Below are 26,754 nucleotides of genomic sequence, written 5' to 3'. Positions count from 1 at the left end.
CTTGAAACTACCTAGGGGATGTTTTTAAATGTCAGCACCTATAGTTTTAAAATCTCAGTTTAAATTGGTGAATACTGCCATCTGGTGGACCAAATTTATAGGCTTCAAAAAGAGTCGCCAACGGGTTTAGAGTTCTCGCTCTTAACTCAAAGGTCTTATTTTTGATCAAATGGGTGTTTAGGGTTTAGCAAAACAACAGGAAACACGCTGAGTAAGAGAAGAGGAACACACAACAGATAAAAATCAAAACAGAGGAGTCAGACAAGGAACAATTCAAGGACTTTCCCCTTCTGTTTTGGTTAGCATTGAGTCATGCGTCTGATGGAGTTATACAAACAAATTTCCAATGCAGTGTTTATGAAATGGTGTCGATTGAGCAATGTTCACAGAAAGTAAAAACACTGTTTGTCTTACATCAGTACGATCAGCAAAAACAATATTTAATAATAGAAGACAACACGTCAAAGAAGATGCACCAAATTTTGTAATAACAAGCAGAGTTTGGAAGGATGGGCTTCTGAAAACAGCAACTGTGTCTCCAGAAGCAGCGATGTTGACCGAGCTACCATGAGGCATTTCATACCTTGTGTATTTTACCACTAGGCCTCCATGCCAGAACCTCAAGGTGCCTGCCTGTGTCAGGAGGGCTTCGTGCTCTGCTTTCCCATCATTCAGAGTGAAGTTGTGGAGAAACGGCAAAGTCTCTGAAGAGGGATGAGAGGAGGAGGTGCTTTCAGTCAACACAGAGACGACAGTCAATAGATCATGTAACCACATGAGAGCTGACCTTCCACACAGAGCTGTAGCTTCTCTGAAGCTCTCTGATGTGCTTTCAATGCTGACGTTACGTCATCAAGGCTCAAATATAATACAGTGATATGGCACATTATGTTTTACAATTGACATGAATAAAAACAGAAATAATCTCAACTGAAGATGTTACAACTTTCAAGAAAGCACTGGAAAATAATAATAAGCTGTGTGCTCTTTTCTCAATCAATACACACTTACAAACTTATGTTATTCTTAGTTTCAGACTATTAATAAAATTGTGATCAACTTTGAATATTTAGTTCCTTGTAATTTTTTTAAAAAATTACATTTGCAAACAAAACAATAAAACATTCTGAGACTAACTTTACAACATTTTACACACTTGGAAGCAGAGGTTGCATATGGCCACATTTTCATATTTTTAAGTAAAAAAACAAGTTTTCTTATATTTTGATATAAAAATGATTACTTGTCATTATTCTAAGTCTAATCTGAATTTGCGTTGTGTATCTTTTATTCTAATGTTTGGTTTCTTTGGATGACAGGCTGCGTTCCCATCAGTTTTTTTTGACTATTTTCTTAACAGTAACTGAACTTATTTGGATAGTAAACCACAGTCGCCTACTTTTAAAATGAGTGGAGACTATTGAGAGAAGTAGAGAAGTACTTGAATTAGAGAAGTTGCCGAAACCTAAAATAAAATACAAAAACATATCAAATTAGTGACTCATTTGGGGGGAAAAGAAGGTTTTTACCAGAGATGAAATGTTACAAAAATAATAACAACTAGCTAACAGCATGGTGTTAGCCATTTCTTGTCTCCATGGTTACAACCAACGAAACTTCAAGTAGCCTAAAACAATCACAGAACTTAAATAAAAATAGTTGGCACAACTCTACTTAAACGATTTAAATATATTAAAATAAATCCAAATTGGCTGGATTCGGTCAATTTTACTGTTAGCCACTATGGTTAGCCACCTTTCTCCATGGTTACAGAACGTGTACTTACGTACGTGTTTACGTTTACGTAGCAATCTTGGTGCGTTTGTTTAACCTTTTATGCTAATTGTACAACTTTTTTAAATAGCCAAAAGAAACCTACTCCAATTTGTCAGATTTTTAAATAACGTTGGGCAACCAGACATTAACTCTACTGTCTAGTAAGTCCATGAATTCAACACTAAACGAACTGAATATTGTGTATTTTACTGTCAGCTTACTGAAGCCGTTTCCCCACTGCTTTTCTCCATGGTTACGGCGTACGTATTCCTACGTAAGAGCTTTTAGCTTACGTAGCTTTGTGAATTGCCATGTGTTTTTGTATTCTTGCTTATTTTAACCCCCACGTTTGTTATTAGAGGTAAGTTAAGTTATCTATCTGACCGCTTTCCGCCTAAACGATGACCAGAGGCGCCAGCTAAACATTTACTGTAATTTGAAATGTTTATAAATTAGAAAACGGAGCCCCAAAGTGGGAAAACAATCCTCAGGCGGTTACCATAGTAATGACGCAGTAAAAGAGCAGACGGCACAGTGACCTCCTTAGTGAAGCATTGACAATGACAGTACAACGACCTGTGAGAAGCTTTGGGAACTTTTATTTGTAGAAAACCTGTTTTGCTGTTTTGGAGGCTAGTTTAGATTCTGCACGTGAGTATGTGCAGGCGCGTTTTCAGCATCTAGAAAACAATTTGAATACATTAGGTCTGCATGAATTATTGACTTTAGGAGCAATCATCCGGTTAGTCTGCTGAAAACTGAGTCCTATTTTTTATTTTATTTTTTTTCTTGCATGTTCCGCAGATTGTAACTTGAAATTGCTCGATGGAGAAATATGAAAAACTGGCCAAAATTGGCGAGGGCTCCTATGGTGTGGTGTTCAAGTGCAGGAACAAAGAAACGGGCCAGATAGTTGCCATCAAGAAGTTTGTGGAGTCTGAAGACGATCCTGTCATCAAAAAGATTGCACAGCGAGAAACGCGCATGCTTAAGGTGAGAGGCGTAGTGTCGCCTTAAATGATCAGGGTTGATGTAAAACATGAAGCCTTGGCTTATAGCTTTAGTTTTGTTTTTCACCTGTTGGTTTTACAGCAGCTAAAACATGTGAATTTGGTCAACCTGTTGGAAGTCTTCAGGAGAAAAAGACGGCTCCATTTGGTGTTTGAGTTCTGCGAACAGACCGTCCTCAATGAGCTGGACAAACACCCGGAAGGGTAAGATAAACACACCATCAATAAATCAATTAACTGCTTGAGAAATTAAAATGAGCTCAATAATTACCATTTGCATAATTTATTGTTTCTCTCTTTCTACCAAAAACTGGATGATAAAAGTCTTTAATTTTGTGCTCTGGTCTCAATTGGCTGTTTTTACTTCATGAATAATTTTATTTGTTTATTTGTTTTGGATATTTAAGATGTCTTCCAGTTCCAGTGTTAAATGTTCATTAGAATTTAAAGTGTATTGATCTTTGAGAACATGTTCCTGCATTATTATTCCATTATTACCGTGACATTACTTGAAAATGGTCTCAAAACAACAATGTTATTGTTTACTGCAATAATGTCTGGGACAAATTAACCTCCAGCAAAATGTGTTAATGGGGTCCCTGGGCTTAGTGGGGCCCCGGGCTTAGTGGGGTCCCTGGGCTTAGTGGGGCCCCCTGTGCTTAGTGGGGCCCATGTGCTTAGTGGGGCCCCTGGGCTTAGTGGGGTCCCAGGGCTTAAAGTACAGTAACAAAGTACTTTTACTTTTTTTACTTTACAACTCCACTCAGAGTTTTTAATCAGAACATCAAGTTATGGATTTCTCTTTGCCCTCAGAGCTCAGACAGCAAACCAAACCACGATGACTTGTCTGGGTTTTTTTCCCATAAGGCAGTGCAGCAGAAACTCTATCCGCTCATGGAAACAAAGGTGCTGCTGCTGTTTGAGATGGCCTAGGGTTACCTGGGTGTCGTTTTTAATACCTGAAGTATTAGATGAGACAAATATTACAGGTGGGAAAGTGTGGTTCCTCGTGGAGGAGTGAGTCAGTGTTGGTTTGTCTGCAGGGTCCCGCAGGCCCAGCTGAAAAGCATCGTGTGGCAGACTCTGCAAGCTGTGAACTTCTGCCACAAACACAACGTCAGTAGATTTTTTTTTACTGCAATATAAACATTCTTCTGTAACAGACACACACTTTTATATCTGAAGTATTTTTAATTAGAGCAGGGGTGTCCAAACTTTTTGCCACATGGGCCCAAATTGTTCATTACGGGCCAAGAAAATAAAAATTAAACCAAAATCACACAAATAAAGTCGCCTAATTGTATTGTTGAGCCAAACAGAAAAAGGGCTTTTGCTGCACTAAAAGAAAACTGTCCTGGGCTCAACTGAACAAATGTGTCCTCAGTTATAAGAGCAGGATCTTTCAAAACGCTTTAACAAATTCAACAAAAGCTGATTTGGGTGCAGCAAAGTCGGCTGTTTCGTAAAAGTCTCTGATTTGACGAAAGACCTGCAGCAATTTAGTATATTTGGCACTTTTGCCTTAAAGTCTTTTAACTGTCTGTAGTTTTCCTTCTTTCTCGTATATTTTATATTTTGTCGTCCATAACACACTGTAACCTTATTTCTCTGCTGTAAATCCATTTTGTGTGATAGTTTCTGACGTCCTGCCTCATTTATTTATTAATTTTTCTCAGTGCATCCACCGTGACGTAAAGCCAGAGAACATCCTCCTCACTAAAAGCGGCGTCATCAAGCTGTGTGACTTTGGCTTCGCCCGCATTCTGAGTAAGGTTATTCAGAGGCCAGCGTGTTTATGTGCATTTAGTGTTAATGCAGCTCTAATGACTTATTCAGCATGGAACATGGAGCAGGTCCTTGCTGATAGCCTCCTCACTTTCTTGTGTTTGAATGACTCCTTTGCACAAAAGGAGCAGTCAGTGTGTGTGTGTGTGTGTGTGTGTGTGTGTGTGTGTGTGTGTGTGTGTGTGTGTGTGTGTGTGTGTGTGTGTGTGTGTGTGCGTGTGTGTGTGTGTTGTCTCCTGCTTCAGGTTTCAGGGTAGCGTTACCATACATCCACATGTCGACATGCTGTGTAATCCTTTCCTCTACGTTAGTTAGTGCTCAGTTTCTTCAGTAAATGTTTATATTAATGGCCAAATTTGTTCAGGTAAAAATACTGGCAGGCCGAGAAAATAAAAATTAAAGTAAAATCACACGAATAAAGTCGTAATTTTATTGCTGAATTGTGTTGAATTTTATTTTAAAAAGTCATTAAATGTTAACTCTGTTGTGTGACAGTTGTATTAAGTACTGAAAATAAGCAGAAAGTTGTGTTTTTTCCACATTAAACTTCAACATATTTATACAGAGTTGGGTAGGAACTAGTTACATTTAATCATTTTATAATTTAACATTAAGTTACTCAGTACTTGAGTAGACTTTTTACTAAATACGTTTTTATTCTTCCTGGAGTAATTTCTTGGACAGCTACGGAGCCCCTAAGGGGACATGGAGAAAGACCAAAAAGGAAAGAAATCGAGATAATAAGTCGGGATTTCTTTCCTTTTTTTCTCTCTCCATGTCCCCTTAGGGGCTCCGTAGACAGCTAAAGATAAATAGTGATCTCTTTCTTTCGTACTGAAGTATCCGTGGTTGCTCTTGCAGGAATGCTTAAAGTACTTCAACTCAACTTCTCTCCAACATCAGCCTTGCTTACTGGCTTCATGTTAAAATCTTTCTCTGTTATTTACTTTGTCATATTATCTTCTCCTTCGTAGCAAATTAACTAAGAACCTGACGTTGCTTCGTGTTTGGCTGAATGAGCGAGAAATTGAAGTGAAACTTGCGGAGCTTGTCGAGTGTCTATATGCGCAAACAGATCCGCATAAAGTGCATTTAACGTCCAACACCGGACTGTTTACCGTTCTGGTATGGCCGCCATCTTGTATCGACTTGCTCCGGTTAAGACTGACCAGCGGCGCCCTCTGCTGGATGGCGGCCAAACTACAACACTAAAATAATGTCTAATTGGGCAGTATTAAGAGCTCATGTTAATCTACTAAACCATCAATGAATTCTCTTTTAATTGTTTGAGTGTTTTCTGTGTGCCTTTGTTTACTCAGCTGGACCAGAGGATGACTACACAGACTACGTGGCGACCCGCTGGTACCGGGCCCCGGAGCTGCTGGTTGGGGACACTCAGTATGGACCCCCGGTGGATGTTTGGGCTGTTGGATGCGTCTTTGCAGAGCTTCTAAGCGGGAACCCTCTCTGGCCCGGGAAGTCTGACGTTGACCAGCTGTACCTCATCCGAAAAACTCTCGGTACTCAGGACAACGCTCTGAAAAACAGACTCTCTTCACAAAGTTGTGAATATACAGCAGCTTTCTGAAGTATTCACACCCTTTAAACTTTAATTACTACAAACTTAAATGGATTTTATTAGCACTAAGGCTGAAACGATTAATCAGATTAATTGGGATTAATCGATTATTGAAATGATTGTCAAATAATTTAGTAAGACTCAAAAAACGGCCATTTACTGGAACAACAACACTCTCCTTTCTAAAGTATTTACACCTTTGAACTTTTGTTTACCATGAATTTAAATATATTTATTAGCATTAAGGCTGAAACGATTGATCAGCTTATTCGTGACTAATTGATTATTGAAGAAATCGTCAACCAAGTTAGTAAGACTCAAAAAAGGCTAATTGCAGAAAGAATGGCGCTGCTTTCTGAAGTATTCACACCCTTTAAACTTTTATTACCCCAAACTTAGATCTATTTTATTAGCGTTAGGGTTGATTAATCTGATTAATTGTGATCAATTAGATTAGAATAGTTGATACGTTTCCTCTCTGTGCAACTTGTCTTATTTGTTTAACTCGTTGGAAGGAAATTAACTCCAAGTGTCGTTTTCTGATCTCCTTTCGTCCTCCAGGTGACTTGATTCCTCACCACCAACAGATTTTCCGTTCCAATGTTTTCTTTTCTGGAGTCAGTATTCCTGAACCGGACACAATGGTAAACAGAGACGCTGAGCCAAAAGATTACGGCGTTTGGTCAAAATATTCCTAAAATGTTCTCGTTTCATCCCAGGAACCTTTGGAAAGGCGGTTCTGTGGAGCGTCTGCCCAAGCTCTTACGGTCATGAAGGTAAGAAACATTTATTTACAACATAATCGATCAATAATCCCTCGAGATCGGACTCGCTGAAACATTTCCAGAATATCTCAGATTATCTGAAATTCATCTTTAAAAAAAAGATGTTAATCTGCATCATGTTTGTGATCAATTTAGTGCAACGTTTAAATGTTGGGACATGTAAAATTACCACGTACTGAAACTATACATTTTATTCATATTAATAATTTATTCACTCTTTATTTACATATTATTGACAAGAAGTTTATTTTCAGCAGCTCTTTACAGACAAAATTGCATCCTTAGAAGATATCAATCAATCAATCGATTGATCGATCAAGTTTATTGTAGTTTATGAAAACATGAAAACACATGAAAACATGAAGACATCGTATAGTAAACCGCTGTAAAACTTTACATTTTGTCAAATGTGTGTTGATGATTTTGTTAGAACTAAAATCAGGCAAATAAAGTAGCTGATTTTTTTTCCTTTTTTAAATGGATATTTATTCTAATTCCAAAAATTTAATGGGACTTTTTACCAAAAGACTCACAAATTGAGATTCATCTCCAAAATTTTCTAGAAAAAAATGTTGAAAATCTTAACCTTTTAAAACTCAGAAATTTCCAAGTTTATTGTAGAAAATTTACTCTAAAATTTCCGAGTTCTATTGTGGAAATTTACTCCTTCTATTTTTCTTATTTTACTTTTTCCATCTACAAAGGCCAAAAACAGCCTTTTTGTAAATTTTGCATGTTTGCTGTTTTAAAAGAAAAGCATCTAGTTTTCAGTTTCAGTGGTAAAGTGGTAAACCAGGATTGGGTAACTTTCTTTCAAAATGTTTACTATATTTAGTCAAGTGTATTAAATTAAATAAAAGTTGATTTGGGTGCATCATTTTAGTAAAAGCCTCTTCTACCTTTTGATAAATCTTGGTTATAAAAATATAAACACTTTGTGCTGTACGTTACATTTTCCATTTTAAAAAAAATTACAAATGAAAAGTCTCCGTATTATTTTCGAATTGCAGTTGAGGGCCGCACGAAATCAGTCCACGGGCCACAGCTGGCCCCCGGGCCGCACTTTGGACCCCCTGCTTTGTAGTAACTATTTATCTCTCAGACTGAACTGCTTATTAGCACAGCCTCGTTTCTACCGTAGCCTCCCCTGAAAGCCGTTTAGCACGCACGCAGTCGGCGCTGAGACGGATGTTTGGTGTTTCCAGTCCTGCCTGGTGATGGACCCGTCCCTGCGGCTGTCCTGTGAGGAGCTGCTGGAGCTGCCATACTTTCAGGATGAGGCCGGGGCCAACTGGGGCCGTGAAGTGGAGCGCCCTGGGAGGAGGCATGACAAAGCGTCCCGGCGCAGACAAGCTGGGGTAAAGACGTCTTCATCAGACTTCAGTGGTGGACAAAGTACTTCGAGTACTTCAGTAAAAGTATTGATGCTCATGGTAAAATCCTGCTTAACTGCAAGTAAAAGTTGCTCGATCAAAAGTTTGCCCAAGTTAAAGTACTGAAGTACTTACTTTTGAAAATACTCAAATATTCAAAAGTGTTGAGCGATAAACCAATAATGTTGTGACAGATGCGTGATCAATATCAATAGATAATGCGTCTGAAAGAATTTTTAATAATTTCACTGAACTCAGATCCAGAACCGCACTGCATTCTGGGAGATGTAGGCAGAGGAAATGCTTTAGCTGCTCAACCTTTCATGGCTAACTAAGCCAGGTTGGTGGAATTGACTGACGCTCTCACACTTTGGTTACCTAGCAACTCACTCACTCACTCTTTGGTTACCTAGCAACTCACTCACTCACTCTTTGGTTACCTAGCAACTCACTCACTCTTTGGTTACCTAGCAACAGCCTGTCCAGTAACTTGTGCAGCAGCAGCTTAATGTTTCGCCACCTCATAGCTCCTTAAAACACAACGTGAAGTAAAAACTGGATTAAACAGGAAGGATAACTCCACCATTTTGCCAGTTTTTCAAATATTTAAAGCAAAGAATCTAATCAATAATTGTTGATATCGACTGACAGGAAACTCTTATATCGTAATATGTTTTTCAGCCAGATAGTCCAGGCCAAGTATAAATAATATTTTCTTATATCAGTACTGTGTTGTATTGATTTCTGAATGCCTCCACAGAATCTTGTACCGTATTTTCCATACTATAAGGCGCACCGGATTATAAGGCACATAGAATAGATGCTACAGCAGAGGCTGGAGTTACGTTATGCATCCACTAGATGGAGCTGCATTTAAGGGAATGTCAACAAAACAGTCCGACTCAGATCGGCGAGGAGAGCCTTCTGCGACTGGGCCGGACGATGGTCACCCTTCTCCGTTCTCGCACAGCATGTTGGTGGAGAACCTGGTGCCAAATGACCTGCAGACACCTGATTATCAGGTCGGTAGGTATATAGGTCAGTCAAACTTTATTAACAAACCAGCGTTCTGACAACTATCCCAGCATGCACCGCGCACTTCTTCTTCTACGGGGGAAAATGAAGTCGGCGGCTGCTTACCGTAGCTGCTAGACCTGTTGTGGCTCAATATTGGTCCATATATAAGGCGCAGCGGATTATAAGGCGCACTGTCGGCTTTTGAGGAAATTGAAGGTTTTTAGGTGCGCCTTATAGTGCAGAAAATACGGTAACTTCCTGAAACCACCTGGTGATGAACTGACCTGGAGGACGACTCTGCTAAAAACGTCTGCACCACCTGGAAAAATGCATTTTTTTAAACTTACTCAAGCCCCAAAGAAGGAAAAAGAAGAGAAACGTTTTAGGACCATTGTAGATATAAAAAAACTGAGTAAATTTCTGCAAAAAATCTCAGAGATTTTCAAGAAAAAAAACACGGAAATTTTTTTCTCAAATTTGTCAGATTAATCTCTATTTTGCTTTTATTTGAGTTTTTCATAGCAAATCTTCAACTCATCAAAACTCAGAACTTTCTAAACTTTTTTTCTCAAACTTTTCTGAGATTAATCTAAAACTTTCTGAGGATTTTTTTTTCTTTAAAAATTTCAGTTATTGTTGTAGGAAAGGCTTTTTGGGGGAAATTTACTCTTCCTCCTCTTTATTTCTACAATATTCCTAACACGGTGTTGAATTATGCTGAGCCAATAGGAACCGGAACCGATGAGCTTCCCAGAACTGAAGTGGAGTCAAAACGTTATAAGTTTCCCAAAAAATAAATACTCAAGTGAAGGAAAGATACTCAAGAAATGTTCTGTATGTACGGTACTCGAGTAAATGTGCTCTGTTTCTGTGTACTAGTCACGTTGTCCAGTTGAAATGCATTTTTCTCCGTTTTCTGTCTCTCCTTAGGTCCAGTACCTTCCTCAGTTACCTCACAGTAACGTCTCACCTGCCCCAGATGTCAAGAAACTAGTAAAACATAAATATCACCTGCCCAACATTTAAAATAAAACATCCACAGCTTTATCTCCAGCCGTTTATAAACTGATACTCCTTGCTCCTGTTTTCTGGTTCATCCTGGCAGGTTGATGTAAAACGTCGTTCTCATTGTTCTGAGTCTTTTTGGAAAAAGTGAGACTTTGCATTGTTAATCAAAAACACACAGAATAAGAAGCAGTACAGAATGATGTGAACTACATGTTTAACTTGTTGACCTGTAGAGGTCTTGATTGAGGTTAAATAAAACCCGCCGCGATCCTCCGAGCACGTTGATGGATTTTTAACGAGCCTCCAGCCGCCGGGACGGTGATCCCCGCCGTCCGACACGGACACAGGGATCCGAACGAGCAGCGGCAGCCTGACAGCGTGACGCACGGCTCCACGGGATCACTTGACCTGGAACTTATCAACTTACACATGCAGCTCATCAGTATGCCGCTCTGCGTGACTGCCTGCTGAACTGCACACACAAAAGAAACACTGTGGTCTGGTGTCTGGCGGAAATATCTTAAAACACTTTAAATAAGACAGAACTGACTTAGAAGTAACATTTCAGCAAGATGTAGGAGTTTGTTTTACGTCAATAATTCCTTATTTTGATGAAAAAGTTGTAGTTCCACTGGTAGAATACTCCACTGCGCCGTTACCTAGCAACCCCAGCTACGCCCGACTCGTCACCTAGCAACCAAATTCTGGTTCCATTTTCCAGATTTTTTTCCACTTATAGCAGGAGGAACATGATTAAAGCTGCCGATGGAGGACTTTTTCATCTACATTAAGGAATTATTGACTCAAAGCAAGCTGCTACGTCCTGCTTAAAAGTTGCTTGTATTATAGTTTTGTCTTTTTTCCAGTGCAGTAAGATATTTGCACCGGAAACTAGACCGAAAATACTTGGTAAGATTTTGTGTTTTTTGCAGTGTGCAGGTTTTACTGGGAACAGAGATATTATCTGATTTCATGTTTTAACTGTTGGAATTCTACAGGAATAAGTAAATGTCACGCTGCACTGCAAAAAACAAAATCTTACCAAGTGTTATTTGTCTAGTTTCTGGTGCAAGTGTTTGACAGCACACTTGAAATGAGACAAAACCAACTTACAAGTAGTTTTTCAGCAAAATGGGAGCTTGTTTTGAAATAAGTAAATCCTTAATATTGTTGAGAAAGTGCTAGTTTCAATAGCAGATTGTTTGAATTATAACCAAACGTCCTGTGTTATGAGTGAAATGATCTTTAGTACTTTTTCCATCAATATTAAGGAATAATTGACTCAAACAAGCTCCTATGTCTTACTGAAAACTGACTTATAATTTGGTTTTGCTTTATTTCAAGTGTAATAAGGTATTTGCACCAGAAACCAGACCAAAAATAGTTTTTGCAGTGTTTATCATAAATTTGGTCCTGTCTGGAAAAAATAATGAGACCAGAGAGTGTAAACACTGTCTGTCAACTCTACGTTGGGCTGCTGTTGCCACTGAATACGCCTAATGTTGACTTGTTCCCTGTATTTTTCTGCGATGCTGTTGTTGTTATTTATGCATATGTTGTTTGTTGCTATGGTTTCTCGGTTTTGTTTTTTCTCTTTCAACAGACTTCTTGTGTTCGCTCTTTTTTGTCTCCATTACAATTGAAATAAAACCGAAGCAATTTCTAATAAAGTTTTACGTACCTATAAATCAATTGGGGCATCGTAGAGAATGCTGCAATGCTCCACTTGAGAAAGTAAAAATGTTGGGCTTCACCTTGTCAAGTTTTTTAAAAAAAACACAGGAATCAATAGTTGTTTTTACAACAAGTTATAATACAGTAATTAAGTTTTTACTCACAAAAGATCCCAACTGATGTATCTTACAAAGGAGTTTCATGCTAAGAAAAATTTTTTAAATTACAATGATAGTTAAAATAAAATGACTTTACACACATAATTGTATTTTTAATTAGTATGGCCCTAATACTTTTATTATGTTTAGATACATATCGATATTATAAACTGAAACATCTTGAACCACACTCCATACCACTAGGTGGCGGTAATGTTTACCTGACATTTTGCCAACCACCAATAAAATCAAGAAGAAGAATGTTTATTCTCTGATTATTTCGTACAATATAATATATATATATTTGCAGGAAAAAAATAGCTTTTTTTTTGTTTGTTAATTACATTTCTTATTTAATGGAAACACCGCAGTAGCAAAATTGTATATTTTTTCCGACATTATCAGAATATTGACAAAGTTTTGCTCATATTTAGATGAAAACAGTTTTTCTCTTTCATCGCGGCGTCGCAATGATTTTGTGAGAACGAGGCACGTTGGCGAAGCTGCTGTACTCCGGAACCAGGTTAATGCTGTCGGGGCCTCCAGGACAGGTGAAGGTGAAGTCCTGCAGGAGACTCAGTATGAAGATAAAAAGCTCCATACGAGCCAGAGACTCGCCCACACAGGCTCTTTTCCCTGAGGACACAAAATGTAAGCATTAAATGATGTTACAGTGCATTCTAGCTGAATGCTTATTGCAAATTACGGCAACTAAAGAAAATAAAATTACAAGAATAAAGTCATGCGCGTTCAGTTTATTGTATGCTTATCATTTCGACTATATTCTCATTTTATAATGATTTTTTTTTGTATTATTCCGACTTAATTCTCGTAATAATACAAATTTATTCTTCAAATATTACAACGTTACTCTCTTATTCGACTTTATTCTCGTAAGACTTTAATCTCTAAATGTTCCGACTTTCTTTTCGGATTATTTTGACTTTATTCTTGTATCAGTACGATTTTATTATGGTAATATTATGACTTATTCCTGTAGTATTTTGACTTTATTCTCGGATTATTTCGTAATAAAAGTATTACGACTTTACTCTCTTATTCGACTTTATTCTCGGCCTTTATGCTCCCTTGTAGTTTTCAGGTGACAGGTTTACCTGCAGAAAAAGGGAGGAATGCTGGGTTTTTCTTGAAGTTGCCATTCTGGTCTAGAAAGTGCTGCGGGTTGAAGGAATGCGGAGTTGCCCATTGCTTTTCCTCTTTCAGCACAGAGTGCAGCAGCGGTACGATCACAGTGTCCTGCGGGAAAACAGCAGGACATGGAGTTACGACCAAGGATCAGAACTACCTGCTTACCTCTGGCTCCACACTGCAACCAGCTGAGCTAACCAGCCATATGTTGAGTTTTCATGGATATAAGAACTTATTCTAATGTTTTTCAAAATCAATATATGAAAGGTTTTAACTTAAATCATCTTGCTACTTTGAAGTTGATTATGTGAAACAATTTATATTTCAATGGGCCAGTATGGGGTTTGAACCCATGACCTTGGCGTTATTAGCACCATGCTCTGACCAGCTGAGCTAACCAGCCATATGTTGAGTTTTCATGGATATAAGAACAACTTATTCTAATGTTTTTCAAAATCAATATATGAAAGGTTTTAACTTAAATCATCTTGCTACTTTGAAGTTGATTATGTGAAACAATTTATATTTCAATGGGCCAGTATGGGGTTTGAACCCATGACCTTGGCATTATTAGCACCTTGCTCTGACCAGCTGAGCTAACCAGCCAAACACACTATGAGCTTCTCATTGAGGTGGTTAAAAGTCAGCCAGGGTTTTACGGTGTAGCGGTCTGTGCTCTGAATCCAGGCATCTGAGTAAAAACCTCACTAGAAACTCGATGCGTTGCATCTGACATCTTCAAATTTGGAACCTCAAACTGAAGCAAAGGGACTTTCCGTTTCTGTAGTGTAGTGGTTATCACGTTTGCTTCACACGCAAAAGGTCTCTGGTTCGAAACCAGACAGAAACAGATTTTGTACGTTGTGCTTCTCACAGGGTGTATTGAGACAACAAGAGGCTTCCTCTTTTGTGACGGTTCATTTGCCAATCGACTTCAATGTAGGTATCTTTGAAATTGAGGCCACTTTACTTAAAATGCCACTTGGTGGTTCTATGGTGTGATGGTTAGCACGCTGGGCTTTGAATCCAGAGATCTGAGTTCGAGTCTCAGTAGAACCATTTGTCTCTGTTCCTGACATCTTCAATACATTATTTGATCCAAGGCTTAGTTTATGGGCTGTGTTGAGACGCTTTACCAAGGTCGAGAAAGAGTCACACGCTGTTAGACAAAGGCCCATAGTAAAAAGTTACATGTTTGATTCTGTTAGACACCAAGGTCCATTTCTCACGAAAAAGAAACGTTTTCCCAGGCCACAGAGACATGGTGTGATTTCAGGGAGTGTCTTCAGTCCATATAATCAGCTACCCTCCTCTTTCTCCTCAGACGCTACAGACTTTTTTAGAAACTCTTCTCGGATGTAATGGTTAAAGCGTCTCCTTTCAGCGCTGAAAGTGAATAAAATAAGTAAAGTCTGAATGCTTTTCTTGGCTGATTTTATGCTCCGTGTGTCAATACAAATTATGATTCATCGATCGGGATTTCCATTCCCAACAGCTGTAATGTTAAATTAGGCATAAGTGTAAGTCTGACAGTTTGTTCACCAAGTTACTGGGCTCTCTGAGAGGATCTGTGGTGTAATTATTTGACATTGATTGAAGTTTATTTTATTTTCCAGTACTTTTTTATTTTGAAGAGTTGATTGTCTGAAAGACTTTATATTTGGATTGGTCAGTATGGGGATTGAACCCATGACCTCAGGGTTATTAGTACCACACTCTGACCGTTGAAAATAATGATGAGTTTTCATGGATTAAATAATTTACATAATCTTAACACAAGGAATTTGATTAAAGTGTTTCTATTCTAATATTTTTCAAAATCAACATGCATAATATTATATTTTTCTGCCTTTTATATGTGTCGATGTTCTTAACACCTTAGATTTGAATTGGCCAGTAAGGGAAATGAACCGTTGACCTCAGCATTACTAGCACCACGCTCACAGGCGCAAATCCCAGGGGGTGGGGGTCCGAGGTCTGATGACCGGGCCCCTCTCACGTGTATCGCCTGCGCTGCTGGAAACTGTTGGGGGGGGAGGGGTGCAGGTTGGGACAGTAACTTACATATACCTTTCTGAACAGGCGGGGGCGCACTTTCTCCGTCTAAAATCAGACATTAAAGCGTCTTGAAACCATTCTTCCATCCATGGCACCTCCAGACCCGGGCCCCCTCCCGCCCCGGGCCCTGGGGCGGGAGGGGGCCCCAGGGCCCGGGCGTTGTTAATTTGCCCGGGCGTTGTTAATTTGCCAGGGCCCGGGCGTTGTTAATTTGCCCGGGCGTTGTTAATTTAAGTTGTTAATTTGCTGCTCCGGCCGGATAACAACTTCAAATATGTAAGCTAAGCTCCACCGTTAGCCTCCATGTTTACTTCCGCAAACACTGAGCTCTTCTTCTTCTTTTTATGGCAGAACACTGAGAACGCTGACGCTATGGCGCCCTCTACTGCGCATGCGGGACACTTTCAGGTCGTTTTCCCTTTACACTGCAGAACACATACAGGAAGCATTTACTGGCAGTGTGAACGACCCTGTAAAGTCACAATAGCACACGAATAAATTATTCTCAAACGACTTTGTGCTCATAAAGTCAAAATATTTTCTGAATAAATTCTGTAGTTTGAGAATAAATTAGTAATATTACAAGACTAATAAAGTCGAGATAATATGATAACAGTGATGATATTTCTAAAGCCAGGTTTAATACACGACGACGTTTGGAAGGAAATAAACACCAGAGGTAAATTTTTCATGTTGCTTTTGGTTGATTTGGTTTATAGAAACAGGAAATCTTCCTCGTCTTCCCGACCTCATGACCTCGGATGAGGAAGCAGTCGATGAAGTCTCTGGGAGAGCTGGGATCCAGACTGTCTTCGTGTTCTCGGATCTTCGTCTGGACAAAGTCTCTGATCTCCTCGACCTTTGCAAAAACGGCGTGCTGCTTGCCAGGAAGTCGCTCCATGAGCCACGGGAAGATGTTGTACATCTGAGGGGGAAACGCAGCAGATTTAATCCACAACTCATCATAAGTGGGAAAGTTTAACTGAATAAAGTTAGAACTTGATTCTTTATGATGGTATTAGATTATAAAACGAGTGTAAAAGAGTCTTTATGCTGTGGTTGTGGTAAGTGGGCAGGATTTTGACTTTCAATAACAGAATGCTGATTTTTAATCTCAGAAATCAAACTTTTTTTCTTTGAATTCAGACATTTAAATCTCATAATTTTAACCTTTCTATAGTTCTTCCCTATAATCTCATAACTCTGACTTTTAATCTCAGAATTGCTGATTTTGTATTTCAAATTTTGAACTTTTTTCTCAGATGTCAGATTTAAATCTCAAAGTTCTGACCTTTTTCTCATAATTCTGAAGTTAAATAATGCAATTCAGGTTATTTTTCTGACAATGCTGACTGTTAACCTTGAAATTCAAACTTTTTTCTCTGATAATTCAGATTTTATCTCAAAATTCTCAAATTCCTTCAGGATTCTGACATTTAATCCCAGAAGTTCAACATTTTTCTCTAAATTCTGGGATTAAATGTCAGCATTCAGAGGAAAAAAAAAGTGGGAATTATGGGATTAGAGAGGATCAAAGGGATTCGTCTAAATATTTATTCTCATAGTTCTGCCTTTTAATCACAAAATTCTGACTTTTTTCTTATAATTCTAACACTTAATCCAGACTATCAGGAGTTAAATGCCGACGCTGTGGAGGCGCCTGCTCTCACCACGCCCTTAGGGCTGCTGTTGAACCTGACGATCATAGTTATGACAGCCAGCAGATTCACAAAGTGCTTGTCCTCGTAGCTGAAGCGCTGTCCAAACACCAGGCAGCAGACCACGTTGGACACGGTGCGGCTCAGCAAGCTGGTCGGGTCAAAAGGTTCACCTGGAGGTGAACATGAAAACATCGCCAAATAATTTATTTGTTTTGCTTAAAATGATTTCCAACATTCCTTTCTGTAACCAGTTTTAAAATTGTTTTGTTTTGCAGTGACAGAAATTTTTTAGGATTACGGTAACTGGAAAAAGTAAAAATTCTGACAGTTTTTCCTCAGATTTCAAACTTTAATTCCAAATTGTTGACTTTTTTCTCAGAATTCTGACATTTAATCTGAGATTTTAAACTTTTAGTCTCAGAATTTAAAATTTTTCCTCAGAATTCTGAAGTTCAACCCCACAGTTCTGACTTTTGCCTCAAAATAAGACTTAATTTCAGAATTATTACTGTTTTCTCAGAATTCTAATGTTTAACCCCACAATTACAATATTTTTCTCAGATTTAATTCCACTGATTTAATTTATGCCTTTTTTTTCTCGGAATGCTGACTTTTAATCTTCAAAATTTGTTCTCAGTATTCTTGAATTTAATCCCACGATTGTGACTTTTCCTCCAAAATAAGACGTCTAGTCTCAGAATTGTGACTTTTTCCTCAGAATTCTGAGTTTTAATCCAACAATTCTGACTTTTTTTTTTATCAGAATAAGGCTTAATTTCAGAAATGTAACTTTATTCTCAGTCATAATTCTGACTGATAACTAATAATTCAGATTTCAAACCCACAATTCCGACATTTTTTTTCTCAGAAAAGATTTTTAATTTCAGATTTTTTTTTTCTCTCATTTCTGACTATTTGTAACTTATTTCAAGTGGTGCTTGGAAAGATGTTGTGTTTTTGCAGTGCGTAATGTATATTTTTGGTGACATTTCCGTTCTCTTGATGATTTATTTAATGTGATCAATAAAGACCTTTATAGGAGCGCATGCGCGCCCTCAGGTGTTTGCTCTCCTCCTGGATCCACTCCTCCATCCCTTTGCGTCCCATCCCAAAGTCTCGTAGAGTCGACAGAGTGAAGCGCCGCAGCTGACGCCAGCGCTCACCGTTACTGATCCCAATACCTGTCCAACAGAAATGTTCCGCTGAAAAGTCGCACAAAATGCTACCAGCGCCTGTACATGCAAGTTAAGCTGATTTCTGAAGAAGTCACCGTATCCTCTGGTGGCTCTGTACAGAAACGCCACCGGCGCTCTGCCTGTGAAGTCGTCCGCTTGGTCCACCAAAGCTTCCTTCACCGCGTCGTATCCGACCAGAACAACGACCCGCTGCCAGCCCAGGTTAAAGGTCATCACAGGACCGTAGGTTTTACTGAACTGAATGAAAAACGACATATTAATTATGCATTCTTATATTGACTTTTGGTTTGACTCTTATTAACTTGACCCTCGTTCTCCAGCGCTGACCGCTCTGTTGCTGTAACTTCTACTCTTGAAATTAATGTATTTTTTCTCAGAATGCTTTTTGTATTTTTGCAGTTTGTAAATATTTTGATGACATTTTAATCCCACATTTCCGACGTTTTCTACGGACTACATAAAACAGTTGATTGTGCTTGTAGCTGGATAACTATTGTAAAATTGTAATTTGTTGATTCAAATATTTAAATGAAACTGTTTTTGGTTAAAATGACAAAATAAGTGTGTATTAATAAATGTGTACTCAACATGATTCAGCAGTTCACTGAAGTCAATCTTGTGTTGTTTATCTAAAAAATCTATTTTAAAAAATGACTCTGAACACAGAGAATGAACGTTCAGTGCTCGAACTGCTGCAGTTCTTCTTTTTCTTGACTTGTATTGGCGTTTGGGGAGAAACGATAACGTTGCATTACCGCCAGCCGCCTACTGACAGGGTAGTTTCTAAAAAACTAATTAAAATGTGGATCATTCTATCATTTGAATTTTCCTGTGAAATATTTATAAAATTAAATTAATTAAATGTTACTTGTTTTCCAAATTCCTCCTATATTAATCTCTTTTCTATCTAGAATAATATGATCTTTTGCCTCTTTTCCTGCATGTTATTTACATTTTTATGTTGCTGTTAAGTGCAATGTGTCCAATTTTTAATCCAACTGCTGCAGTTTATTGTGCGCTGTTTGTAAGAATATTTGCGTGGTTTTCGCATTGCATTCTTTCTCCGGAAACATATGGGAATGTCCCAACTCTGACTATAGTCAGACTGGTCCAGCAGATTAAACTCCCAACAGAATTCATCGACATTTTTTTATATTGTTGTTGTAACTGCGGAATAAACAAGCCCTGTGCGCACACTGCAGATTAAGTTTAATCCCAAACTCACCTCCAGGAAACTTTTAAACGGCGCTGTCTTTTCCAGTTGCAGCAGATTTCCTATGAGAGGCAGCGGACTGGGTCCAGGAGGCAAACGGTACTTCTTCGTGATTTTACCAGAAACGAACCAGAGGAGAGCCACGATCAGCACCGACAGGAGAAAAGTTGCAGAAAACTCCATGGCGCTCTCCGCTACCTGCAGCCCAGACTCTGAACCTGCGCCTCCCTCACGGGTTTTTATAGCGGAGCGGCTGTTTTTGCACTGAACCACGTGACTCACCTTTTGCACAGCGCACATTCACCTAGACAGTATTATTCATTTCCAGGCCAAGTATTACCTAGGACTTTTGGTCCAGTAGCTTCAAATATCTTACACTTGAAATGAGACAAAACTGATAAGTAAGTAAATAATTCTTTAAAATAGAAGGAAAAATACTATTTCCTATAGATTATTTCACTTATAACATGATAAAAATGTCTTTCCCATGTCAATGGAACTAGTACTTTTTAATCAATATAACTGACTTAAATCAATGTGCCTATATATCTTGCTGAAAAGTTGTTTGCAAGTCGGTTTTGTCTTATTTCAGAAACTAGACCAAAATACTTGGTAAGATTCTGTGTTTTTGCAGTGTATGCTTAATTTGTGAATATTTTAAGACATTTCATTCACTGCAAAGACAATCTGGAATCTCGACCCAAGTACTTTTGGAGAAAATGGGCCCTAACCTGTTGAGTATGGCGTATGTAAAACACATCTATTCCCCAGTAGATTATATAGTGGCTGCCCCAGTCATTGTTGACTCATGGATGTGACCGACTGATTTTAGTGACACAGTGGGGGTCAAATATTGAATAAAATGTTTTGCTGGCTTTATTTTCACTCTTACATTTAACTTTATGACATACAAAATTACAAGTGGATCGTCCAAATTGTCTCCAAGTGTATTCTGGGTAAAGCTTGTCACCAGCCGTCCACCAACGTCATCATCAGTCTCTTGGCAACAGATGGCAAACGAGCTGGAGCATTTTTACGGACTACGTCAACATGAGTGGAGCTCCATGGAGCGGCAAAGTGAAAAGGATGGAAAAAAGAGGAACGAAAAGCCAAAAACTGGACGCATTATTTTGTTCCTCGTCTTGGAGACGAAGCGGAGTTTTTTGTTGGCAGCGATTCAGACCCGCCAAAACTGATGGCCCAGCGAAGGACCAGGACTTGTTACATGTAACAACTCTGACATTATTCACAAAGTGTGAGTTAACTGTAGACTGAGTGTGAACTGTATCAGCCCAGTCGCATAGCTTTCCATCCCCTTTTCTCTCTGTCGGTGGTACAGCGGTGATGTCAGGGACTGAAGGCCAGTGGCGCAGCTACACATTATTCAGGTGGATGCGAAAACATAGATCGGTGCCCCCCCAGACGGGGTTTTGGCGCCCCCTCTGGTGCTGCGCCCCTATGCGTTGCATACCCACTTTTTGCGCCACTGCCCCCCAGGGAAGGAACGTCAGAGTGAAGGAGCGACGCTCGCGCTTTGACAGTTCGGGTTGAGCGCGTTTTTAAGCGAAGACAGCAGTAAGGCGTTTATAGCTAAGGTTTACATTGGAGCCGCCTGGAAGACCATCTTCCAGATCGTCCAGTTTGTGTGAACGGCGGCGCGCGCGATCCGCGCAGAGTTCCAAACATCCTGAGGTGCACGAGCTGCTGCGACACACTGCGCATGCGGCGCGTGCCGCTGCGTACCCGCTTCAACGCGCGCTGCTGCGTGCTCGTTTTAACGCGTCAACAATAAACCAGCTTCAGCAGTTGCTAGCTGCTCCAGGCTCTGAGTTGAAATGGATCAAGTGTCAAGTGGTTCTGAACTGATTTGAATTTGTGTTGTTTCATCATTAGTGACCAGTAGCCTGATGTTTCTGTTGTTCTCTTGGTTTGTTGTACTTCATGTCAGATGGATTTCAGAATGACTGAATAGTCGCTCTCTGGGTTGGTGAAACTTGTAAGATCTATGTTGTAAAGTTAAATTATCAGGAGCTTTGTGATATCTTCACTTCCAAGAAGTAGAGTCACTCTCAGCAGTTGTCTTTAACTTCTTTATTCGGTCTTGAACACAACCTACACACTACAGGTGCTAGCTCATTCTGCATTAGCCTTTCTTGCTTAACTCTGATTCTGTCTTCCCACTGCTCCCTCTAGTGGTCTGGGGGGTAATCCAACTAAACCTAAATGAGGAACTAACTCGGTATACTACATCCCTCCCCCTTTAAGAGTCAACTAGGTTAGTAAACTTAACAAGAACTAACCTTCCAATGGTCCTGAAGTCTGTGCTATCAGAACTCTCTCTATGCATTTAGTTATTTAAAACATACATATTAAACATGGAAGGTGAACAAACTAGCGAGTCCAGAGAACACTCTTGCTTAAGGAACTCACTACTTGCACAAAAAGTCACTCAGTCTTTGGCGTTCTGAGCGGCGTAGTACTGGTGGTGGATCTGTTCTCTGTCCGATGTCCACGTCTGGCACATCCACCGCAGGAAAATGAACCTGAGCTGTTTCAGCAGACTCCACCAACGCCCTTCCTCCTGAAGATGGAGCCACCGAGTCCGTCGGCCCGAGCGCCACTACTTCATCTGGAACCTGAAGAGCGCACTGTGCTCCAGCCCCATCCATCCCCCTCTGCATCACATGTTGTTTCTTGATTTGATCAACATGACGCCGCATGACACGTCCATCTCCCATCTGCACAGTATAAGACACTGGACCTGTGCTCCCTACAATGATGGCAGGCAGTGGCGCAAAAAGTGGGTATGCAGGGTATGCAACGCATAGGGGCTCAGCACCAGAGGGGGCGCCAAAACCCCGTCTGGAGGGGGCGGCGCGCCGATGATGTTTTCCCGTACACTTTTGCGCGCCTTACGCTCCTTCACCACGCGCACATAACGAGGTAAATCTAGCGAATTTTAACCTTCACGTATCGTCGCCCCGGGGAGGGGGGGGCAGGGGGGCTGAGTGAGCGTCGCTCCTTCACCCTGACGTACCTTCACTCGGTCGGGGGGAGGGGGGGGCGCCAATCTATGTTTTTGCATCCACCTGAATAATGTGTAGTTGATGCTGGGTGGAAAGGTGCAGATGTAACATGCTGTATTCCATTCTGTTTCAAGAACATTTCAAACTCTTGAAATGTTCTTGCAGGGACCCAGAATCAGGTCGTCTGGTCTGCAAGTCATTTAGCACCACGTTCTCCACGAACATACTGTGCGCGATAGGAGAGGGGTGACCATCGTCCGGCCACGCCCCAGCCCAGTCACGGAAGGCGCTCCTCGCCTACCGGAGTCGGGTATCGGAGTCCGACCGAAGCGATGCGGCGCTTGTGAAGCATGTGCCGTTGTCTGAAACTATCATCTGGGGTAGGCCATGTGTGCTGAAACACAGTCTGAGTTTCTCCAGGATACTTGACTTGTTGCACTGTTTGTGGGATGCACATCAATCCATTTCGAATGTGCATCTACCACGACAAGAAACATCTTGCCTGAGAGAGGGCCGGGATAATCCACATGTAGTCTACTCCAGGGTGTCTCTGGCCACTCCCAAGGGTTCAGGGGTGCAGCAGCTGGAGCCTTCATATTTTCCTGACATGTGCGGCAGGATTGTACTTCCTCCTCTATTTCAGCATCCATCCCAGGCCACCACATGTAGGAAGGTGCCAAACCCTTCATTCTCGAGATGCCAGGATGTATACAATGTAGTTGTATTAAAAGGGTAGACCTTCCCTTCTGTGGAACAACCACTCTGGAACCCCACAGTACACATCCATCTTTCACACTCAACTCTAACCTTCTCTGACTGTAGGCCTTGAACTGAGTGTCCACTTTGTTAGGCCAACATTTTAAACACCATGACAGCACTTGTGACAGAAATAGGTCTTTAGCTGTCCATTGTTGTACTTGGGATGTGGTGATGGGTGGATTATCCATCACATCCAGCATGAAGACTTGTCCTGAGTCTTCCTCCTCATCAGTCTGTGGCAGTGGCACAGTGAACTTTACCTGGTTTGTATACAATGTTGTACTCATATGCTCTCAACAGGGTAGACCACCTTTGCACTCTTGGCGATCCCATTGTGGCACTGGTTTTGTTTCATTAAAAAGGGAGATCAGAGGCTTGTGGTCAGTGCTGATTGTGAATTTCCAAGCATAGATGTACTTGTGAAATCGCTTGATCCCAAAAATGATGGCTAGCCCCTCCTTGTCGAGCTCTGAGTAACACTTTTCCGCTGGTGTTAATGTCCTTGACATAAACCCTAAAGGTCGCTCACTCCCATCTTCCATCACGTGACAGCATGGCTCCCACGCCGTATGGTGAGGCGTCACATGCAAGCACCAGGTCTCTGTCTGCTGAGTAATGACACAGTACTTTGGCTGATTTCAGCAGCTGTTTAGCTAAGCTGAATGCTTCCTGCTGTTCCTTATTCCAACACCATGGAACTCCTTTCCTCAGCAGATGATGAAATGGCGCTAAGCGTGTAACAAGGTTAGGAAGAAACTTGTTGTAGTGGTTTAGGAGGCCCAAAAAAGCTTTTAGTTCAGTCACTGTGGTGGGAGGTGGAGCTTCCTCAATGGCTCTCACTTTGCTTTGTACTGGGTGCAAACCTTCCGCATCGATTCTGTGACCCAGGTATTCCACCTGATCCTGTAAGAATGCACATTTACTCCTGTCAAGTCGCAGTCCGGCTTCCTTTAGTCGTTTGAGAACTTCATCCAGCGTTTTCAGGTGTCCTCTGCTGTCACTTCCAGTTAGCAGTATGTCATCCAAGTAGACTACTACATTTGGTAGACCTTGCAACAAGCTTTCCATTGTTCTTTGGAAAATAGCTGGGGCTGATGACACTCCAAATGGTAGTCTGTTATAAGTGAAAAGGCCACGGTGTGTGTTTATTGTCAGGTATTTCTTGGAGTCCTCATCCATAACTATCTGCTGATATGCATGACTTAAGTCGAGCTTGGTAAACTGTTTGCCTTCTGTTAGTGCATTGAAAAGGTCTTCAACGCGGGTAATTGGGTATTGTTCCAGTGATGAAGCATTGTTTACTGTTAATTTATAATCACCACAAATTCTGACAGAGCCATCCGGCTTCAGAACGGGCACAATGGGCGCTGCCCACTCTGCATACTTTACTGGGGTTATGATATCCTCCTTTAAAAGTTGTTCTAACTATGTATTTTGAAAGGTTTTACTTGTAACTTTTCAAATAAAATAGCCACGTTAATTAATACAAAATAAACAATAATGATGTAAAAAGTTGACATGTAGAAAATGTTGAGTAGGTAAGATTAGCATAAATATTAGCTCATGGATTGGAGAAATCTATAAGATCTTTGAAGTTGGTTTCTTTCGATGCAAAAAAAATTACTAAAGTAAGAGTAGCAGTGGTTCATAATATTATTCAAGTAAAAGTAAAAAGTACAATTCAGTAAAAGTCTTATGTGTACTTCCCCTCCCCAAAAACGTTAGTAACCACAGCTACCAGCATGGTTAGTAACCATGCTACCAGTGTAACCACAGCTACCACAGCTGCCAGCATAAAAAAACAACAAAATTAGTTTCCTATTCTTGCTAACAAGCTTAGCATGATATATTGACGCAGAGTTTCCCTCAGAAAATTGTCCAGCATCCTACCATGTTTTTATGTGAAACACTTTTTTAAAGTTAACAATGCAATGTGTTATTGGAAGACATTATTAAGAATTCTTTAAAAAAAAATGCAATTTAGGTTTGTCATTCAATTAATTTTTTGCACTTCAGATGTTTCATCCTAATTAAAGTGTCCAAGATGTTTTCATTCTTCATCCATTAATTTTCACTTGGTTCTATGAAGTTGTAAGCTTGTGTTCACATGCTGGCTATACTGTTTCACCAAAGAGTGTCACGAGACGCCATTGGTAGGACGAGCAGATAGACAACCAGGTAAGTCTAAAAGGTTCTTTTTCAATGAAACCAGAACTGTGAGCACCGCCATGTGTGAGAGTTCTGGTTTCATTAAAGAAGAACCTTTTTGACTTACCTGGTCGTCTATCTGGTCATCCTACCAAGGTATCTCATGACAGAAGGATCCCATAAAAATAAAGAAACACAGATAAATTTAAATACACAAGGGGAGATGATCAAGAAACCAAAAACAGCTGCAGCAATAAAGGATAACAATTAACACCAAAGGTGGAGGAAATTAACAAGAAACTCAGAGAAAAACCAGGATCACGACAAAGAGATCTTCAACCCGACTTTGCTATCACTGTTACTGGCATATAAAAAACCTATAATAAATAAACTAACAATGCTTAGCCTGATGGGGTGCAAATAAAGCCTGGTGGCCCGCCAGGCTTATAAAACACAAGGGGAAATCATGTTGGCATGGATGTAACCATCTAGTTAACATTTTCATGTTTAAGTACAATGGCTGCACAGTGGCGCAGTTGGTAGAGCTGTTGCCTTGCAGCAAGAAGGTTCTGGGTTCGATTCCTGGCCCCGGTCTTTCTGCATGGAGTCTCCATGTTCTCCCTGTGCATGGTGGGTTTTCTCCGGGTACTCCGGTTTCCTCCCACAGTCCAAAAACATGACTGTCAGGTTAATTGGCCTCTCCAAATTGCCCCTAGGTATGAGTGTGTGTGTGCATGGTTGTGTGTCCTGTGTGTCTCTGTGTTGCCCTGCGACAGACTGGCGACCTGTCCAGGGTGAACCCGCCTCTCGCCCGAAACGTTAGCTGGAGAGGCACCAGCAACCCTCCCGGACAAGGGTGCAAGAAAATGGATGGATGGATGGATGTTTAAGTACTTTGTATTGCCTTGTTGCTGAAAATCCATCCATCCATTTTCTTACACCCTTGTCCCTCAGTGGGGTCGGGAGGGTTGCTGGTGCCGATCTCCAGCTAGCGTACTGGGCGAGAGGCAGGGTCACCCTGGACAGGTCGCTTGTTGCTGAAAATGGGCTATAAAAATAAAATTACCTTTATTTTTATTTATCTGCATCTAACAGCGCTGCATACCTCAATTACTTACAAAGTTCTTTGCCTTTTGCTAGTTTGCTGCAATGACTCTAACACACATGGCACAGCAACATGTCTCTGCCTCACAGCTGTAAAACCGGTGGAAGCATCTTCGTGCTCATGTTGCGTTTAAAGGCAGCTCGGAAAAACCCATTACAACATGTTAAACAGTTTTAATGGTGGAAAAAAAGGCAAGAGACAGAGGACAAGGATACAGGAAGTGCAGAAGCTCCTATTGTAACAAATCAGTATAGGAATAATAGGAAGTCAGCCA

General features: G+C 40.4%; 3 protein-coding genes and 4 non-coding genes across 8 annotated transcripts; 3 read left to right on the top strand and 4 right to left on the bottom strand.

Annotated features, from left to right (window-relative positions):
* Positions 1–2,046: 2,046 nt before the first annotated feature.
* On the top strand, positions 2,047–10,372 carry LOC103475120 (cyclin-dependent kinase-like 1). Of its 2 annotated transcripts, none has more exons than XM_081614137.1 (10): positions 2,047–2,137; positions 2,581–2,769; positions 2,872–2,990; positions 3,830–3,902; positions 4,463–4,553; positions 5,891–6,091; positions 6,712–6,794; positions 6,870–6,926; positions 8,141–8,293; positions 10,256–10,372. In XM_081614137.1, exons 2-10 carry the CDS (start codon positions 2,602–2,604, stop codon positions 10,349–10,351), a joined length of 1,041 nt encoding a protein of 346 aa, XP_081470263.1. In that variant the 5' UTR covers positions 2,047–2,137; positions 2,581–2,601; the 3' UTR covers positions 10,352–10,372. The 2 variants fall into 2 exon arrangements, with proteins under 2 accessions (XP_081470263.1, XP_008424751.2); XM_008426529.3 differs by having other exon boundaries at positions 2,869–2,990.
* A 2,247-nt stretch (positions 10,373–12,619) lies between these two features.
* Positions 12,620–14,043, bottom strand: LOC145554631 (putative inactive cytochrome P450 2G1). Its single transcript, XM_081614812.1, has 3 exons — positions 14,023–14,043; positions 13,281–13,422; positions 12,620–12,801 (listed from the first exon to the last, which is right to left on the bottom strand). Exons 1-3 carry the CDS (start codon positions 14,041–14,043, stop codon positions 12,620–12,622), a joined length of 345 nt encoding a protein of 114 aa, XP_081470938.1.
* Positions 13,644–13,717, bottom strand: trnai-aau (transfer RNA isoleucine (anticodon AAU)). The gene has a single exon. It is a non-coding gene; the product is annotated as a tRNA-Ile (tRNA).
* trnai-aau (transfer RNA isoleucine (anticodon AAU)) lies at positions 13,847–13,920 on the bottom strand. The gene has a single exon. It is a non-coding gene; the product is annotated as a tRNA-Ile (tRNA).
* A 48-nt stretch (positions 14,044–14,091) lies between the features above and the next one.
* On the top strand, positions 14,092–14,164 carry trnav-cac (transfer RNA valine (anticodon CAC)). The gene has a single exon. It is a non-coding gene; the product is annotated as a tRNA-Val (tRNA).
* Positions 14,165–14,301: 137 nt separating this feature from the next.
* Positions 14,302–14,373, top strand: trnaq-uug (transfer RNA glutamine (anticodon UUG)). The gene has a single exon. It is a non-coding gene; the product is annotated as a tRNA-Gln (tRNA).
* A 1,601-nt stretch (positions 14,374–15,974) lies between these two features.
* LOC103475198 (cytochrome P450 2G1-like) lies at positions 15,975–19,757 on the bottom strand. The gene is made up of 5 exons (XM_017308131.2): positions 19,455–19,757; positions 18,304–18,466; positions 18,065–18,214; positions 17,043–17,203; positions 15,975–16,297 (listed from the first exon to the last, which is right to left on the bottom strand). Exons 1-5 carry the CDS (start codon positions 19,740–19,742, stop codon positions 16,061–16,063), a joined length of 999 nt encoding a protein of 332 aa, XP_017163620.2. The 5' UTR covers positions 19,743–19,757; the 3' UTR covers positions 15,975–16,060.
* Positions 19,758–26,754: the final 6,997 nt, after the last annotated feature.

The sequence above is a fragment of the Poecilia reticulata genome, chromosome 13, assembly GCF_904066995.2.
Source record: "Poecilia reticulata chromosome 13, P_reticulata-male-v2, whole genome shotgun sequence".
In the NCBI taxonomy this organism is placed as follows: domain Eukaryota; kingdom Metazoa; phylum Chordata; class Actinopteri; order Cyprinodontiformes; family Poeciliidae; genus Poecilia; species Poecilia reticulata.
Note: the sequence above shows the minus strand (reverse complement) of the source record. Positions and strands in the feature narration are given on the sequence as shown.

What these genes read in the sequence shown, in the direction of transcription:
- LOC103475120 (XM_008426529.3), top strand. Translation starts at nt 2,602, where the DNA reads ATGGAGAAATATGAAAAACTGGCCAAAATTGGCGAGGGCTCCTATGGT. An exon ending in TTCCTGAACCGGACACAATG is followed by an intron (nt 6,795 to 6,869) that starts GTAAACAGAGAC and finishes GTTTCATCCCAG; the next exon opens with GAACCTTTGGAAAGGCGGTT. An exon ending in AAGCTCTTACGGTCATGAAG is followed by an intron (nt 6,927 to 8,140) that starts GTAAGAAACATT and finishes TGGTGTTTCCAG; the next exon opens with TCCTGCCTGGTGATGGACCC.
- LOC145554631 (XM_081614812.1), bottom strand. Translation starts at nt 14,043, where the DNA reads ATGCAACGCATCGAGTTTCTA. An exon ending in TGCAACGCATCGAGTTTCTA is followed by an intron (nt 13,423 to 14,022) that starts GTGAGGTTTTTA and finishes GTTTTCCCGCAG; the next exon opens with GACACTGTGATCGTACCGCT. An exon ending in ATTCCTCCCTTTTTCTGCAG is followed by an intron (nt 12,802 to 13,280) that starts GTAAACCTGTCA and finishes TTGTGTCCTCAG; the next exon opens with GGAAAAGAGCCTGTGTGGGC.
- LOC103475198 (XM_017308131.2), bottom strand. Translation starts at nt 19,742, where the DNA reads ATGTGCGCTGTGCAAAAGGTGAGTCACGTGGTTCAGTGCAAAAACAGC. An exon ending in CGTTTAAAAGTTTCCTGGAG is followed by an intron (nt 18,467 to 19,454) that starts GTGAGTTTGGGA and finishes TTTTTCATTCAG; the next exon opens with TTCAGTAAAACCTACGGTCC. An exon ending in CAGAGCCACCAGAGGATACG is followed by an intron (nt 18,215 to 18,303) that starts GTGACTTCTTCA and finishes TCTGTTGGACAG; the next exon opens with GTATTGGGATCAGTAACGGT.